Raw genomic sequence first — 19,477 nt, 5'->3', positions numbered from 1 at the left:
ATTTACTTCAGTCATGTTCATAATTGCTTTTCTATTATTTCTCACCAGGAATGTAATTTGCAAAGGAAGGAATCTCTGCATGCAAACGCTATTTGTAACTTTAAGTAAAATCTTAAATACGTTACCATTTCGCCCAAACAAGAAATGTATTCCCCTAGATTGACCTTAAGTATCGAAACAGTATGTTTACCGGTTGAATTTCAAAGTTGGCTTTTATTATTTGTTAGTATTCCGTAAGGAACCGAAGGAAATAGTCTCCTGAAACTCTAAATTCGTTGCTGTACCAGTGCCAATAGAAAGCAGGTAAGTGTTAAAATATCTTAGCTTCCGTATCTCGTTAATGATAGTAGCAATCAATATTAACGCATTTTAATTAACGATAAATACCTCAATCAGGAGTTGGACATACAGTAATTCTCACTTTCAAGTGGTAAAATCGCAAAAGAGACATGCAGAGATTTTTATCTCGAGCTTAGGCTTTGTTTCGCATGAATCGCTCGATAAAACAAATTTATGAGATACACTCGTAATTAAAGAATAAAAAATAACAATATAAAAATGTGTTAAATGTGTTTAAACGTGACTTCGCTCGCGTTAAAATCATTTCTGCCGACAGTTTATTTAATTTTCTTTCAGTTGTCTCTGTGTAACGGAAACCCAATTCGTATAACGTAGGAATATGTTGTCAGAGACATAATTCTAAACAATTTTCCCCTATACATACAAGGTATTCCGCATTTTTCCGTATTTACTTCAGCAGTGTGTTCTAGAAGCAAAACTAAGACTAAAATGTTATACCCCTGGGAAAAATTTTAGTGGGAGATTCTAGAGGCTAAAATAAGACGAAAATCAAGAATACCAATTTGTTGTTTGAGGCTTCGTTAAAAAGTTATTAACGTCTAAAGTTCCGCCTGTAGAACGGCAACCTGCGAACAGCTACGCGCCCATGATAGTGGTTCTCACTCAGTATGAGAGACTCTACTTACTGACGTATCGACAGTTTTACAGTTTTCTGAGTGAGAGCCACTATCACGCGTATGCAGCTGTTCGCAGATTGCCATTCTACAGGCGGAACTTTAAACGTTAATAACTTTTTAATGAAGCCTCCATCAGCAAATTGGTATTCTTCATTTTCGTTTTATTTTGATCTCTAAAATCGCCCATTAAAATTTTTCCCAGAGGTGGCTGAATATTCTGTATAACAGAAAATCCATATATGCATTGTTAAGAAGATTTAACAAAAATATGAACTGTAAAACTCGGTTGAGATTCAGGACATTAAAATAAGAAAGAAAATTTATAATAAAGTAAAATCGATCTTTTGCAAGCATTCGATATCGTGAGTTTCCTTCCAATGTACTGAACATAGACTTGAACAATAGTTCAAAATTTTATGACAACGAAAAGTTATCATCAAAGAAAGAATTCTTCAGCACTATGATAGAAACTAAACTCGAATAAAGAAATGTTTAAGTTATCAACATAATTCTGGGTTAAAAATATTTTCTCGTGCCTCAACTAGCAGCTGCTTTTTTTAAACAAAATTGTAGTAAATTTGTTTTGTTAGTAAATAAAAAAACATCACATTTCATATTTCTGTCATAATTTCATATTTTAGTCTTATTTTTACTCGTAGAACACAGTACGGAAAAATGCAGAACACCCTGTATATCTAAACCGCTGCTTGACTTTAATTGCAAGATATTCTTAAATGAAAAATACATGATTGGGTTTATCGATGAGCTACTGATGATTTTTAAATATCTTATAAATAAACTGCGGATCTTTATGTAAATTCCTATTTTCATTAATATAATTAATGCAAGAGATTTCTATTGAACATTTGTACCGTGCTATAGTTTTATGAATGTTAATTTATGTGCAAAAGGGTTGGAAGTGTTTTTTTCGTAGGAATGGGTAATCAAGGACAGCGAGACAAGGAGTATGAGACGAGTAATTATGAAAGACAGACATGATTGTAATTTGTGTTGCCAAGTATTAATTTATGTAAAAAGTTTGTGTGTGCACTTCAAATTCGGTTATATAATTATATGTATGTTCAATTCATTTTCCTCAAATAAATTCTCTTCGTTAAATCCTACATTAATGAAATGGGAGCTTTTTAGAGGGTTGTCTCAGCCCCTAAATATAATAATTCGTATCTTACTTTAAGTATTTCTTATATTTTTACATATTAAGTGTATGCTGTAGCTTTTCGAGAATTAAAATTTCCCATAAATGCATAAACATCCGCAGTCTAGTTATAAAGGACGTTACGCATTTGGTATTTAAGATCTTAACGGTTGTCTTTTGTTTGTATACAAGGTGTTCGGCCACTCCTGGAAAAAATTTTAATAGGAAATTCTAGAGGCCAAAATAAGACGAAAATCAAGGATACTAATTTGTTGATTGAGGCTTAACTTTATAGTGACTCTCACTGTATTAAAATTGGTGAAGATCGGGTCTCTTTGTTAGATATCACTGTATATTAGTAAGAAGTTATTAATTTCCACCCCTTGCCATACAATGACGACTCTGACTCGTTACAAGTTCCTGATGTCAAATTTACACAATTATGAGGCTACTCACTGGTCATCAAATTTTAAATATTAAAATCAATATATTTTTACATTCACGAGATATTCGTAAAATAAATCAATATTTTTTCGTGGCCATTCCTTGTACGAATAAATTTAAATAAAATTGTATATTATACATTCTGAAAAATTATTTGGAATTAAATCGTACGTTAAGGGGTTAAGCAATTAATATTTTTATGTGTTTAATATTGAGAACATATACCTTAACACATTGATTGCCACGACACTTATACAGGGTGTTCGATACCCCTGGGAAAAATTTTAATGGGGGATTCTAGAGGCCAAAATAAAACGAAAATCAAGAATACCAATTTGTTGATTAAGGCTTCGTTAAAAAGGTATTAACCTGTAGAACGGCAATCTGTGAACAGCTGTTAGTGGTTCTCACTCATACAACTGTAAGACGCACGCATGTTACCGTTCTACAGGCGGAACTTTAAACGTTAATAACTTCTTAACGAAGTCTCAATCAACAAATTAATATCCTTGATTTTCGTCTTATTTTGGCCTCTAGAATCTCCCATTAAAATTTTTCCCAGGGTTGACCGAACGCCTTGTATATGAGTGACATAGCTTTTCACTAACTAAAGAAATTAATTCTCCAGATGGAATGTTAAAGAAAATAAGTCTATAGATAGGACTCTTGAATTTTAAGGAGGCTGTAAAAATAAATTCTATGACAAATTGTGGAAATTAATTCCTTTGCGACAGAGATGATAGAAAATGAACTATGCTCGAAGTTGTACTTTGAACTGCTTAGTCAGCGTGCTGCACTGACTAATTGTAAGATGTTTTTGCGAATTTTGGGTATTTGACGGAACAGTATTGTGACTCAAGATAGATAAAAATAGTAAACAGGAGACTGATCCTCCAACACAAGATTGACAGAATGTGCGACACCACACAGGCTACCCGTTATACATGTGTATACGCTTGCTAGAGACTGTTACTACTTGATAGAGGAAACAGTTGTTCAAAATAATGTCCTTTATAACATCCAAAAATCATCCAAATCTGAGACTACCTTCGTATTAAACTTATGCTGTTTACTTGAAAATACAGTTGCGGACAGAATTAAGTGGACAAATAGGGAAAGTAGGTATGATTTAAATTTAATCAAAGTACTATTACTATTATATGCTTAAGTTGTATATATTAGTGAATACTGAAATTAATATTTTTCATTTTCGTTGAAATAAAGTATACTTAACGAAAACGTTGATTGATTGTCGAAGGATAAAAATAAGTGGACTCTGGAAATATCCTTTTCACTCTCACGCAGAAGTCTCAAATGAACTGTTTGGTTGATGTGCAAGCTTTGCATAAAACAGATTATTTGTAACGAAACAGCAGAATGTCAGCAAGAAAAGAATTTTCAAATCAGATTCGTAATTTGATTATGGAGAACTGTCGAAATAAATTAGATTACTATATAGTAGCAAAAAAGTGCAGTTTTTTTAATAGTGCGATCGACAAAGATTATAAAAAACATTTACTACATAGTACTTATCATTAAAAATTTAAGAGGCTGACGTAAACGTTGTACCATCAAATTAATAAAGAACTTAATAGAAATAAACTATGGAAATCCATTTACACTCCTTTTTTCAAGTTACGCGAACCAATATTAGATACCTAATTATTTTCTGTTTATTTCCAAAATTAATCCTTGTTACTCTTTTGCTTATTTCCATAGTTTATTTCTGTTAAGTTTTTTATTAATTTAGTTAAAAGAAGATATTGTCCTTTACTATTTGTCCTGTAACGTGTGCAAATTCATTATTCAAAATTACACCCTTAATTTGAAAAATGTGAATTCATATATTGGAATTCATTTTCCATCCAATGGAGGCATTTTCGAGAAAAACGTCTAAGACAAAACTTTTATATTTTTTTGTGTAAAATTTGAATATGCAATAAAAAATACCAAATCCCATTAAAAAGAACGACTTCCGATTTGAAAATCCTATTTCTAGTTAGTATCGGAATTTGCAACTATCACCATTCGATAGAACGTACTCGAATTAATTACTACAATTCTTTTAATTTTCAATTGAAATCTCTTTCCACCATTTTAATAAGGGTGAACAGGTGGTCTGGGACACTCTATACAGGGTGTTCGGCCACCCCTGGGATAAATTTTAATGGGAGATTCTAGAGACCAAAATAAGACGAAAATCAAGAATACTAATTTGTTGATTGAGGCTTCGTTAAAAAGTTATTGACGTTTAAAGTTCCGACCGTACTGAATTTTTTTCTCGAAAATGCGCAAGATTTCGGGGGTATGTCTATTCATCAAAAATGATTGAAATTGACCCCCGCAACCGAAAATAATTTTTCCAAAACGATTTGAAATTTGTTTTTTCCGTCGAAAAATTTCACACCTTCTCGAATTTTTTTCTAAAAAGTGGGTAGAATTTCGGGAGTATGTCTATTCACCAAAAATGATTGTAATTCACCCCCGCAATCGAAAATAATTTTTTCAGAATTAATTAAAAATTTTTTTTTTGTTGAATTTAGGCACCTACCCCCTGTCGATTTTTCTTAAAAATTCCTTTTTCATTTTTAGTAATATTGTTTGACGTCCTACAGAAAAGTTGTCTAATACTTTTTTGTAGGTACCCATGAGCTCTACCTCAGAAAAAAGTTTCATTGAAATATATTCACTATGGTAGAAGTTATGGCTGTTTGACAATAGGACCATTTTTATGGGGTTTTTTCCATTTTGCGGGGTCAGGGACCAACTTTTCGAATGTTTTTGCGATTTATACATATTCTCCATCAAAATACGCGTAGTTTGCTTTTTTAAACATTAAAATCGTCCAATCCGTTCAGAAGTTATGACGTTTTAAAGATTCGCATGAGAATTCGGGCAGACATTTCTGGCCAGAAATTATATTTTCGATAAGGAATTTTTTTCTCGAAACTGAGTAGGATTTCGGGGGTATGTCTGTTGACAAAAAATGCTTGCAATTAACCCTTGCAACTAAAAATAATTTTTCCAAGACGATTCGAAAGTCTTTTTTTTCACCCAAAACTTTCAGCACTTACTCGAATTTTTTTCTAGAAAGTGGATAGGATTTCGGAGGTATGTGTAATGACCAAAAATGTGTATAATTGACCATTACCACCGAAAATAATTTTTCCAGAATGATTTAAAATTTTTTAATTTTGAAAAATTTGTCCATCTAGTCGAATTTTTTTCTCGAAAGTGTGTAGGATTTCGAGGGTATGTTTAGCCACCAAAAATGATTGTAATTGACCCCAGCAACCAAAAATAATTTTTCCAGAACGATTTGCAATTTTTGAATTTAATTGTTAATAACTTTTTAACGAAGCCTCCATTAACAAATTGGTATTCTTGATTTTCGTCTTATTTTGGCCTCTAGAATCCCCTATTAAAATTTGAAAAGTTATTTAAAAATAACTTTTTAACGAAGCCTCAAACAACAAATTGATATTCTTGATTTTTGTCTTATTTTGGCCTCTAGTATTCTCCATTAAAATTTTTCCCAGGGGTGGTCAAACGCCCTGTATACTATACAACTTAAATGCATATTAATTATGGAACTTTGATTAAATTTTAATTTATACTTATTTCCTCCTACCTGTCCACTTAATTCTGTCCACAAATATATTTCGGAAATTAGAACCAAACTAAGATTACATGTACATAGGGGAAAATTGGTTAGAATGATGTTCTCGATAACATATTTCAAAATCATCCAAATCAGTCAGATCCTCCTTAATCTATGTATTACCGTGATTTCCAATTATTTCATGTGAAAGCAAGTATAAATAAGAAATCGTACATTTTATGATTCACGATCCTGACAACCACCCTCTCCCAGCAGGAATGATAATCATAAAACATTTTAAGTTGGTCCACTTTAGACATATTTTCTAAATTTCTAACAGTCTTTTCATGGCGTGGAAGTAAACTGACGGATGCAACTACGTTTTATTTGTAATTGTTTATTACTTACCTGAGGAACAGAATAAATTTTGTTTAATTAAAATCGATTCAGTAGATTTTGAGTTAAAAATTGTAAAAATGTGTAATTATAGTACCGATGTAATTATTAAACTATTTTTCGAACTAAATTTTCATTAAAAATTTATTAAAGTAAGAAACGGTAATTTAAACTTTCGTTCGTGTTCTGGTTTTTTCTACCATTTCACCGAATTAAAAAATTCTATTACTCGAAATTAAATGTGAAAATCGACACTTACAAGCGGGAATTACTGTAATAGAAATATCAAGGACAGCTATGCGTTGTATCTTCAAGTATTAATCTCTCCGGATATTAAATCTGCCTGGATAATACTGCATCCGGCTAATAAAACATGGTTTACAGGATGTCGTCTTCGTCGACCAGTCAGACACGAAAAAGTGAAATTGCGAACAAACGAAAGCAACCTGGTTGTAGTACACCATTGAAGACAGTTAATCCTAGACTGAGTAGCATAAGCCTTTCAGCGATTGAAACGAACTCTTCGTCGGACGGGGCTCGCAAAAGAAAGCTACCAACGACTGAACAAATTCTTGAAAGGAAACAAAAAAGACGTCGGAAAGATCTAAAAAAGAAATCGAAACGCGATGTTAGGAAAAAAGCGACGATTGCAGCAACAAACTCAGACAGCGATTGGGTGACAGAATTAGAGACGAGTGATGTCAAACAACAGACCACAGGAGATACAAATTCGCATGGTGTTTTATTTAAGGATCTGCGATCTCCAGAATTTATTCGAAGAGAGCCTCATGTCGATGAAAATTACCTGGAGTCGCCAATCATACAACCTCGAAAGGAAATTGAGAGCCCAGAGAAACTTGAGGGGTATGTAAACTATGAACCTCTGTCACCCAACGATACGTCTCATCTTCTTTTGCGTATTGAGGACTCGGACGACCAGGAGGAAGCGCAGCTATGGAGTAATTATTAATCTCTTTCTGAATGGTTGTGAATAGTGTTTAAGCATACCAAATTACTAATTACGATAATACAAATTTCAGAACCTAAGGATGTACTAAAAACATATGCACAGACAAAGATACATAAGAAGAAAGCAATAAGCCCGAAAGATAAGTCCAAACAGTGGTTGGTGGACGTAGCAATAACGTCAACAACCAGTAATCTTCTGTGGGATGATTATGTACAAAAACATCCTGAAGAAATGGGAGCGTATGTCAAAAAAATAAATTTCAGAGAATCATGCAAGAAGAATGACAAAGGTAACTAATTAAGTATTTTACCTCGTTAGAGTTACATAATATTTTGTATACAGAGTGTTCGACCACCCCTGGGAAAAATTTTAATGGAAGATTCTAGAAGTCAAAATAAGATGAAAATCAAGAATACCAATTTGTTAATGGAGGCTTCGTTAAAAAGTTATTAACGTTTAAAGTTACGCCTGTACTGAATTTTTTTCTCGAAAATGCGCAGGATTTTGGGGGTATATCTATTGAACAAAAATGATTGTAATTGACCCCCGCAACCGAAAATAATTTTTCCAGAACGATTCGAAAGTTTTCAATTTTGTCAAAAAATTTGCCCACTTACTGAATTTTTTTCTCGAAAATGGTTAGGATTACGCGAGTATGACTATTCACCAAAAATGATTGTAATTGATCTCTGCAATCGAAAATAATTTCTTTAAAACGATTTGAAAGTTTTCAATTTTGTCAAAAAATTTCACACCTCGAATTTTTTTTTCGATGGTGTGTAGGATTTCGAGGTATGTTTATTCACCAAAAATGCTTGTAATTAACCCCTGTAACTAAATATAATTTTTTTAGAATGATTTGAAATTTTTTAATTTAATTTTTTAATAACTTTTTAACGAAGCCTCAATCAAGAAATTAATATTCTTGATTTTCGTCTTATTTTGGCCTTTGGAATCACCCATTAAAATTTTTCCCAGGGGTGACCGAACAGTCTGTATATCGATGCCCCTCTGTAGTTGTCAGAATTAGAAATGAAACAAATTATATCACATTTGATCATCAAGCGAGTCGATAATTATGAATTTGTTTATTAACCCTCGGAAAACTTCCCTTGATTGAATCTATGCATTTCTGTATTATTTATAATTTGTGTTGCTTACTGAAAGATGCAATTATACAACCATATTTATTGTTTAATAACGTTAAAAATTAGGAAAATAAGAAATATAACTATCATAATGTTCAAATTAATTTTGTGTTTTCGACACGTTTTTGAGGAGAACTTCTGTTTCTCTGTAATTGTTAGGCAAAGTAGTTAACTATCTTTATCATGCAATCTTTATTCATCGTAAACAGAAATATGCTAATATTATTTTTCTTCTATTGATATTACAAATTCACCTAAATCAAACATAATGAAACTGAAGTTCGAAAGGAATCTTCAATTACCTCTAAACTCACGCCCAACAAAAGTTTTTAACCTAAGGTTAAATAAGTAAAATAAATAATGTAGAGACGTCTTGTTTATTTAAAAACAATTACATTTTATAAAGCAACACGATAGCAGACCAAAAATGTATTATACAGGGTGTTCGACCACCCCTGGGAAAAATTTTAATGGGAGATTCTAGAGACCAAAATAAGACGAAAATTAAGAATATCAATTTCTTGACTGAGGCTTCATTAAAAAGTTATTAAAAAATTAAATTAAAAAATTTCAAATCATACTAAAAAAATTATATTTAGTTACAGGGGTCAATCACTATTTAAATTAGTATTTTTGCTGAATAGACATACTCCGAAATCCTGCACACCTCCAAGAAAAAAATTCTTTTCGGAAAATCTAATGTGAAGCTAGAAATGCTTCTTTGCATGCGAATCTGTAAAATGTCATAACTTCTGAACGGATTTGAGGATTTTAGTTTTCCAAAAGGCAAACAACGCGTATTTTAGTGGAGAATATGTAGAAATTTTAAAAATATTGGAAAAGTTGCTCCTTGATCCCGTAAAATGTGAAAACTCCCATAAAAATAGTCCAATTTTCAAACGGCCATAACTCCTACAGTAGTAAAGGTATCTCATTGAAATTTTTTTCTGAAGCAGAGCCCATGTGTACCTACAAAAAAGTATTAGCCAACTTTTCTGTAGAGCGCCAAACAAATTTATTAAAAATGAAAAACAAATTTGTAAGAAAAATCGATAGGGGGTAGGTGTCTTTCGGCGAAAAAAAAAATTTCAAATTGTTCTGGAAAAATTATTTTCGGATGCTGGGATCAATTACAATCATTTTCGGTCATTAGACATATCCTCGAAAGCCTACCCACTTTCGAGAAAAAAATTCAAGAAGGTGTGAAATTTTTCGACAAAATTAAAAAATTTCAAATCGTTCTGGAAAAATTATTTTCAGTTGCGGGAGTCAATTACAATATATCCCCAAAATCCTGCGCATTTTCGAGAAAAAAATTCAGAACGGGCGGAACTTTAAACGTTAATAACTTTTTAACGAAGCTTCCATCAACAAATTAGTATTCTTGATTTTCGTCTTATTTTGGTCTGTAGAATCTCCCATTGAAATATGGGGCAATATATATTTTTGGTTTGGTATCAAGTAGTTCTTAAATCCCAAAAAATTTCTATTTATTTAACTCTTAAACGGTATAAAATTAAATAGTGTAATAAAATAAACTAAGATTAAATTAGTAATTGCTATATTAATAAAATAATTGATTTAATGACACCCTATAATTAATAGATTCAATGCTTCTAGTAGGCTTTAAATTCTCTTAATTAAAAACTAAACAATTAATCATGGTTAATCGCAGATCCCGTAGATGATAATCGTTACAAGAGATCAACTTCGGGATTATGGTCGGAGAGTGGAATACCGCCTAATATGAGTGTTGTGCGAGGAAGCTGGAACCATTCGTTAAAAAAATTCGACCGTGTATACGATGATGTGTATGATTTTCCCGAGTCGTCATATGAAGAATTCGCTATGGATAAAGTAACAGGCGCAAGAATAAGCCTAAGTGAATTTCGTCACAAACGCAGAGCTAAAAGAAAGAGGGAACAGGCGATAAGTTCCAGGAGAGTCAGACCTCGAATTATATCCTCGATAAAGTTAACGAATTTACGATATGAGAGGCGAGGACAACATTGGAAAATAATTTAACAATTTACTGATTTTGCCTTTATTGTCCTGAATGAATTACTTCAGTGAGAAAAAAATATTTTTTTTAAAAACATAAAAAAATACATAAAAAAATAATTAAAAAATATAAATATCATATAATGTTAACAGAAAAAATATCTAGCTCGTGATATTAACATAACGAAAAATATAATGAAAATAGTGTTTGCCGCAATTAACTTTCTAATATGAATTTAAAGAAAAAATAAAATAAAATATAGTGTACGTATATTTTTTAATTATTTAATTTGTTAAAAAATATTTAAAAAATTACTTATTATTTATTTATTATTTAAACAATTATTTATTGTTTATTTATTATTTAAAAAAATATTTATTGTTTATTTATTATTTAAAAAATTATTTATTGTGTATTTATTATTTAAAAAATTATTTATTGTTTATTTATTATTTACAAAATTATTTATTGTTTATTATTTAATAAATTATTTAACTTGTTAAAAAATGTTTAAAAGATTGAAAGATATCGAAATTAAATATTTTCAATATGTATACATATGTATGCATGGATGAAGACATTTTGTTTTCAACTGTTATAATGGTTCATTAAATGGTACACAGAAGAAGATACAACTAATCGTGCGCAGAAATAAGTCAAGTTACCAAAAGTTATTATTTATCATATTTTTAAACGTTAAACATGTCAAATGAAATTATTAAGAAGTTTATATGTAAAATTACGAGGCTTAAAGTTAGCGATGTCGTATACATAGAATCATTGGGATAGAAAGAGTTAAAGCTCCCCAACTATTGTACATATCTGTTTATTTATGAAATTTTGTATTCTTATTTATACGGTGTGTGTATAATTGTGTATATTTTATTTATGGTACAACAATTCAATATTTTGTAAGTAAACAATTTTTGTGGCGCTATTGCGAAATGAAATTTCAGAACGATTTTCACGAGGTTATTGTTATACACATATTGTGATATCACGTATAATGTCACTGAAATTGATTTGTTTGAATTTAAATGAATTATATTGTTTACGTTTGTAACCGGAGAAATGTAATTTTTTTCCTTAACCGTTCCTATTTTATCACCTTCTAACCTTCTTTTAATTTAAGCAAGGTGATTCAATTAAACCAACAAGCAATTGGATTATATCGTTTATTAAATTAACAAATTGATGGAATTCTAATATTTTTCAAAATTAAACAGATGTTATATTCGTATCAATTGAAATATTAGAGAAATGGAGCGAAAAAGTTAACACGTTTATAATATATGAAATTATTAATCATTGTCGTCTATTATAAAAGAGGTTAAAAGTAAAGGTCGGGCGCCACTCAAATAAATTTTTATTTAAAATCATCTATTTATCTCATTATTTAATTTATTCATCTATCTCAATTATAATGCATCAATCTTGCTAAAAAAAATTGACTTACATAGAAATGTTTATGTAAGTAGTAACTTTTTTTAATTAGTCGTTTAGGATAAAAGATTTAAGTACTGTCATCTAAACAGTCATCTCTGACAATATTGCATCATTTTTTATTATTTTTATTTATCAAAAATATTGGTTTTCTTTTTTATTTATTACTGTCCAATATTTTTCTCTTAAAATCTCTCTTTCTATTTATATATTCAAAGTTTAGAATGTTTTAGGAGGTAGGTATTATAGTACCCTACTGTAGGTATTCAAATTTAATTACGTAAATATTGGGAAGTGTCGCCTCTGTATGTTACTCTATCTAGTATCAACTAATGTTTGATATGAGCTTTATTTTCGACCTTGTAAGAAATGTATTTCTTAAGATGTTGCAGTTAATTTGGTTTAGCAAGCGGGGAGTAACAAATTCGCTAAGTATATTTATTAAAACGAACACTGGGAATACACTTGCCGTAGACTTAAATCCGAAATGGGATATAAAAAACTTAAAAGAAGTAGTAGCCTCTCGAATGGGAACATCACCTGACGATATAAAAATTATTCTCGCAGGTAAAGAATTGCATAATTCAACAATAATAGAGGTAAGTTTGTGTTAAACGATACCATTGTTAATTTGTATTTGTATAACGTGAACAATATATGTGAGATAACCTTACTTTATCGTGATCATTTCACCTTTACGTATTTTATATTTAATTTATACTGTTGTAGGAATGCGATTTAGGCCAACAAAGCGTCTTGCACGCAATTCGAATTCCATCTAGAAAACTTAATAGAAGCAAAGACACGAGTACCATCGAAGAATCTTCTGAAATATCTGAATTGAACGATAGTGGTGGCAAGCCGATGAATGAAACTCTTTCTGATTTACCTTTGGATGAATCGGATCCGCAAGAAAGTTCATCTATAACAGGTAGAATACCTGTAGCCTTGCAAAGGTTACACACAAACGGTTAAAGTGCATATCTGTTAAATGTAAATGGTTTTAACCCTTTCGCTTCTGTGTTCCTGAGATAGTATACTTACAACGAAATAAACAAGAAATTGACTCGATGCTGATATACGGAACAATTTTTTGCGTGTACTGAATTATCTAGAAATAAAATTAAATCTTGTTGATAATCAAACGTCCAAGGTATTCCAGCGTTGCTCAACATTCGGTCGATAGCAATAATTTGTGTGCAAAATGAAAAAATTAATGTATCATATTATATATAGTATGAGGGTATATATATAGTCTGTGAAGCGAAAGGATTAAATGCAAAAGATTGCATATATACGGCAAAGATAACACCATACTTTTAATGTTTACAGAACAGTCAGAAAATCGAGCTCATTTTACTGTGTTTTGTTCGACACCGTGCAAAGCAGTTACAACAGGAAAGTTAAGAGTGAAATGTGCAACTTGTAATAGTGGGGCTGTTACGGTAGACAGAGATCCTCAATGTTGGCCCGATGTACTACTTCCACAAAGAATAACTGTTCATTGTGAAAATGATTTGTGTCCCGCGCCTACATCGTTTTCTGATAATGATACGGAATCTCAAGTTTTATATGCTCGCTTTTATTTTAAGTGTACAAAACACGTTAGTCTAGGAGAAGGAGACGAGGCAGTTCCACTTTATCTTATAAAACCAAATTTAAGAAAAATACCTTGTCTCGCATGCACAGATGTCAGGTAATTAATCTATTAATTATAATACATAAGTTACATTGAGGTTGCCAACAACTTATTTCGTAGACACTATTTTCGTTGCCACAATTTGATTGACATCGACTTTCGTTGGCACTATGTTTACATCAAAATAGTTAAGTCGTCAACAAATGCTTTCATCAACAATCAGTATCTATTAACGGATTACATATTGATCATTTTATTTGTATAATGTATTTGCAGTACTATGAGATCTGCAACAAGGTCCAATGCAAATGGGTTACTTTTTGTTGCGCGATTATACATCTGTTTTCGTTGTTTTTCTTTTTAACTCTTTGAGACACACTGGGATTAAAAGTATCCTACCTTCTTGATGCACCGTAATGCATGGTGGGACATTTTTAGTCCGAAATAGACGAAATATTGCAATAGCTGCATGCGCGCGCATAGGTATATATTTCGTATTATTTACGTAAAACAGTTGGTAATATCTTCAACAAATATTCACTTGTGTTGGCAACACTCAACATGCCAATGCAGGTTTATCAATTGTTGCAAGCGGAAGGTTTATTGCGACAAATTTAATTAAATTATTACTATTTTTTTACGTTTTTACATTATGTGATACCTTTATTAATAAAAATATACCAATTTTGTTTAATTTAAAACGCAATAAAATTTCTATGCAACATGGGTCTACTTTATTATCTAAAATCCTGTGCCGCAAAGAGTTAATTGGAAAAACAAGGAAAAATATACGATCTTGCGTCAAAAATTGGCTCCTTTGCATCGAGCTTAATATCGCTTTCCTTATAAACCCAATAATATAAGTCATCTCTACTTTTGCTTTTTCTATGTACAAAGTGTCTTGTTAAACTAAGAACAGCAGGATATCTCGGAAGAAGTTGTAGTTATTAAAAATATGTTCGTACAAAAGTTGTTTGGTAGGATGGGCTATATCATGTAGTACTAATTGTTTTCTTGTGGGTGGAGTGGTGGAGCAGATTTGAAGGTCAATCTAATTTTCTTAAATGGAATGCTATATTCTTTTCTTCAGAAAGTAACAACAGGTACTGAGACAAATCCAAAGAAGTGCTATATGATATTATTTTGAATTCACTGCTGAGCAGCGTTGGTTGCGTTCGTATCAAGTTACTGCAATTATGATATTATAAGCAGAGATTGAGGATTATTGCTAATCTGATTTGTTGAACATGAAAGAATTAATGAAAGAAGCATGTGGGAAATAATTTAATATGGACGAATGTGATGCTACACATCAGCGGCTGTTGGCTGTCAATGCAGAACGTAAACATAAGATAACAATTTACCTTTATTGAATTCAAAACAATATCGTATAGCATCTTTTTGGATTTGTCTCACTGCCTGCTGTTACTTTATGAAGAACAAAATGTAGCATTCCATTTAAGATAATTAGATTGACCTTCACATCTTCGCCATCACTCCACCCACAAGAAAACAATTAGTACTACATGATGTAGCCTGTCCTATCAAACAACTTTTTTAATAACTACAAGGCCTTCTGAGATATTCTGCTGTACTCACTTAAGGAAAACACCCTGTATAAAACCATCAATTACAATTTTTCGTTTTTCATGAATAGAGGAAATAATTTTAGCTATTAGTTTAAACCTAATTGAACTCATAACGTTTATTTTATTAATAATTTAACACAATAATCAGAAAGTGTATTGATGTATTAGCATGACAAATCTGGACAAATAACAATTAACAGTTCATAGAAATGAATGAACTCAAACCTGTCAGTAAATATATACTGTCCATAAAAGCACTTGTCGACGAGAGTCGCTGTCGATGAAAACAGCGTCGTCGAAACAAGTTATCGGCAACCCCAGGGTAATCCATAATACATATAGTATGGAATAGTATTATCTTTAGCTGTTTATTTTGGAAAGCATCAGTAGTCGATCGGCACTAAATTTGGAGGCGAAGGGGAGGGGGAAAAAGGGAGGGAGTGCCAAATATAAAATTTTAGCAGCGGGTATTTAATAGTTTCCAAGATATTAATGAAAAATTTTGTTACGATACATTGAAATCAGCCTGTACAGATGAAATTAACACAATTGTTTTCCCTGTGGTAGTCGTCGTCGCTAGTACTCGTAGTAATAGTTGATACTGCATAGGGATATCTTGCCCAATTTAAAATCTACCAATTTTTTTCAAGCTACATGATGGTTCAATTTCTATAAACAGAAAATGTTAATTTACACTTTTGAAAAAGCTGGTGGGGAACTCTATGATGTCTCACTAGAGTTCCCGGTCCCTCTCCAAAACACCTAAAGTTGATCACCGAGGCATGCTAGACTCTTACTGTCTAAAACCAGGCTCCCCTGCACAGGGGTCTTGGGGTGTCCATGATGATTCCCCCATGTCAACAAAAGAAAAAGCATGTTTCAGTGAGGGAGTGCAGGATTTCTTAAAACAATTTATATTTAGCACTTCCTTTCCCTTTTTCCCTTCTCTAAACTTGGTGCTGATCGGCCACCAGTACTTCTCGGAAAAATTTTCTTATTTTTCAATAAGGTTCATTCTTTTATAGAGATATAGTATTGGTGTTTCCATGCGAGGCTGGTCATGTAACTTGTCTAGATTGCTTTAGAGATTATTGTTCAGTACGTTTAAGAGAACGTCAATTTCAATTCGATGATACTAAAGGATATTATACTCTTGCATGCCCAGCTGGATGCCCAGATTCTTTTATACCGGAAGTTCATCATTTCCATCTCCTTACTCCAGAGCAGGTATTTTATAAACAGAAAAATTTTAATATTTTCAGCCTTTAATAATATCTGTACTATGTAGTATGAACAGTACCAGAGATTTGGTACAGAAGAATATGTTTTACGCGCTGGTGGCCTTTTATGTCCAAGACCAGATTGTGGCATGGGTATTATACCAGCGACTCCAGATGATGGTGGCAATAATGATGAATGCAGAAGGATTCAGTGCATTGGTGGCTGCGGAGTAAGTAATAACAGTGCAATTCAGTAACTATTAATTCATTTAGTAATGCTTTAATTATTCCCAATATTATAACAGTTACAAGGATCATCTCTCTTTTTTTTCAATTGGTATACTTTTATAGCAGTTGTTAAGGTTTAATGACATACAATACATTATATGTGAAAGTCAATTATTTTATTTTATTTGTTAAGAATACGTGTTACCCTTTTTATACAGGGTGTTCGGCCATCCCTAGGAAAAATTTGAATGAGAGATTCTAGAGATCAAGAATATCAATTTCTTGATTGAGGCTTCGTTAAAAAGTTATTAAAAAATTGAATTAAAAAATTTCAAATCATTCTGAAAAAATTATTTTCAGTTGCGGGGTCCATTATAATAATTTTTGGACAATAGACATACCCTCGAAATCCCACCTACTTTCTAGAAAAAAATTTAAGAAGGTGTGAAATTTTTCGACAAAATTAAAAAGTTTCAAATTGTTTTGAAAAAATTATTTTCGATTGTGGGGGTGAATTACAATCATTTTTGATGAAGACATACCTCCTAAATCCTGTCCATTTTTGAGAAAAAAATTCAGTACAGGCGAAACTTTAAACATTAATAATTTTTTAACAAAGTCTCCATCAAGAAATTGGTATTCTTGATTTTCGTCCTATTTTGGCCTTTAGAATCTCCCGTTACAATTTTTCCCAGGGGTGGCCGAACACCCTGTATACATATGTTGAATATTATAAGTGACAAGGTTTACAAAGAAAATAAAATAATATTAAATTATTGAATTAATCTGTGCTAAAAGATCGAAATTTTTTGGGGTTTAAATAAATCTGTGCAACATTTGCGCATATATATATTCTAGGGACAAGTTTATTATAGGTATAATTATTACTGAGAGAAAATTGCAAAAATTTCTATTCTATGTAGATTCTCAGGAGGAATAGACAGTGTATTCAAACACTCGTTATTGGATATTTTCAAAAAATAAGCTAAATTCAGAAAAAAGGTAGAAATTATGAAAAAGTATATGGATAGGAAAGTACTTACAATTACCGGTTTTTTAACGACTCTATCAAATTCTTCTGTAACTGTTATAGATTAAAATATAATTAAAATACTAAGAACTATAGAATAACTGTGCGTAACTTTTGAGTAATAATAAAACTATTGATTATACATTTTGTCTTCAGTACGTCTTCTGTAGGAGATGCTTACAAGGATTTCATGTAGGAGAGTGTGAATTGCAGTCATCCGAATCTTCCAATACGATATTAAAATCTGATGGATATCCGGTGGATCCGTTAAGAGCTAAAGATGTACATAATGCAATAGTATTTATACTTTATCCATTTACTAAACAGAGATTTTATCGCGTGCTATTTATTTTAGGCAAAGTGGGACGAAGCTAGCAAGAAAACTATACAAATATCAACAAAACCGTGTCCAAAATGCAGGACACCAACTGAAAGAGACGGTACGTAATAATATTAAATGAAAGATAAACAGTGCGATGTATTAACAATTTTATATTAATGAAAATATTGTTTACCAGGAGGATGCATGCACATGGTTTGTACGAGAGCAGGCTGTGATTATCATTGGTGTTGGGTGTGTCAAACTCAATGGACAAGAGAGTGCATGGGTAATCATTGGTTTGGTTAATGTATAACCGATCATATTGATATATACAAAGATAAAAAAATAAATTATTATGAGTATTTTCTGTAAAAGTATAATGTCATTCTAGTCAATTTAAGGACATACAGGGTGGATATACACCGTATATTCTAGATTTACACCATTATTATTACACATAGCGAAAAATGTTGTAGATGAAGTTGAATGATTTTGAAAAGAGTACATTTTGATGGTATTAGTTTTTTAAAATGAAATATCATATATTTTTTATTGCATCAATTGATGTATGTACTTTGATATTGCTTACAAAAAACACTTAAACTAATAATTTTTTAACATAAGTAGGTTAATACTGTTTTTTAAAGAATATCAAGGTGCATCAATTGATTCCATTTAAAAAATGTGCCCCTTTCGAAACCATTCAACTTCATCTGAAACATTTTTTACTACGCTTATTAATAATGACGTAAATCTAACAACCCTGTATATAGGAAGGAATTTGGAAGTCTCCTGAAATGAAAAATACCATTTTTACGTATTTCATTTTTCATTGTACTATTTTGTAATTATATAAATAATTAATTTATCAAAATCGTTTTTGTTTTTTAAAAACTTGGCTGCGAATTAGTATAAATTAATCATTGTATATATAACGGTTACAAATTTATGATTTGTCTATAAATAAATAATCATATGTCATCTATGAGCAAATTATCTTATGATTTTATTGCACTTCGTTTAATTCTGAGGAAGAAACGATATATGCTCGTTTAGTATATTTTATTTTAATGATTATATTATGTAATACATATTATCTAAAAACATTAAGACACGATCATAGGACGGATTGATTTCTCGGAAATCGAAATTGAATTGACATCAATTATTCGATTGGCAAAACACATTTAAACAGTTTGTTAGATAAAATCTACAAATTCCGTTATAAACGCTAATATGTATTTCGATTTTACCATGTGTTCACTGTATCACTGTTTCATAGTATTCGTTACATTCTTGTTACATATTGCCC

The 19,477-nt window shown here is 31.3% G+C and overlaps 2 protein-coding genes across 3 annotated transcripts; both read left to right on the top strand.

Moving 5' to 3' along the window:
- The first annotated feature begins 246 nt into the window (after positions 1 to 246).
- On the top strand, positions 247 to 10,717 carry LOC143349659 (uncharacterized). Its single transcript, XM_076781068.1, has 4 exons — positions 247 to 303; positions 6,959 to 7,533; positions 7,615 to 7,833; positions 10,377 to 10,717. The coding sequence occupies exons 2-4, from the start codon at positions 6,960 to 6,962 to the stop codon at positions 10,715 to 10,717; spliced, it is 1,134 nt and encodes a 377-aa protein (XP_076637183.1). The 5' UTR covers positions 247 to 303; position 6,959.
- A 1,740-nt stretch (positions 10,718 to 12,457) lies between these two features.
- On the top strand, positions 12,458 to 18,996 carry Park (E3 ubiquitin-protein ligase parkin). 2 transcript variants are annotated; one of them, XM_076781750.1, is made up of 8 exons: positions 12,458 to 12,736; positions 12,867 to 13,068; positions 13,470 to 13,833; positions 16,391 to 16,592; positions 16,654 to 16,815; positions 18,000 to 18,125; positions 18,199 to 18,283; positions 18,362 to 18,996. In XM_076781750.1, the coding sequence occupies exons 1-8, from the start codon at positions 12,470 to 12,472 to the stop codon at positions 18,469 to 18,471; spliced, it is 1,518 nt and encodes a 505-aa protein (XP_076637865.1). In that variant the 5' UTR covers positions 12,458 to 12,469; the 3' UTR covers positions 18,472 to 18,996. The 2 variants fall into 2 exon arrangements, 1 of the variants encoding a protein (XP_076637865.1); XR_013081044.1 differs by lacking the exon at positions 18,362 to 18,996 and having other exon boundaries at positions 18,014 to 18,125.
- Positions 18,997 to 19,477: the final 481 nt, after the last annotated feature.

Source organism: Colletes latitarsis, chromosome 14 (assembly GCF_051014445.1).
Source record: "Colletes latitarsis isolate SP2378_abdomen chromosome 14, iyColLati1, whole genome shotgun sequence".
Classification (NCBI taxonomy): Eukaryota; Metazoa; Arthropoda; class Insecta; order Hymenoptera; family Colletidae; genus Colletes; species Colletes latitarsis.
The sequence above is the reverse complement of the archived record's forward strand: the minus strand, read 5'-3'. Positions and strand labels throughout refer to the sequence as shown.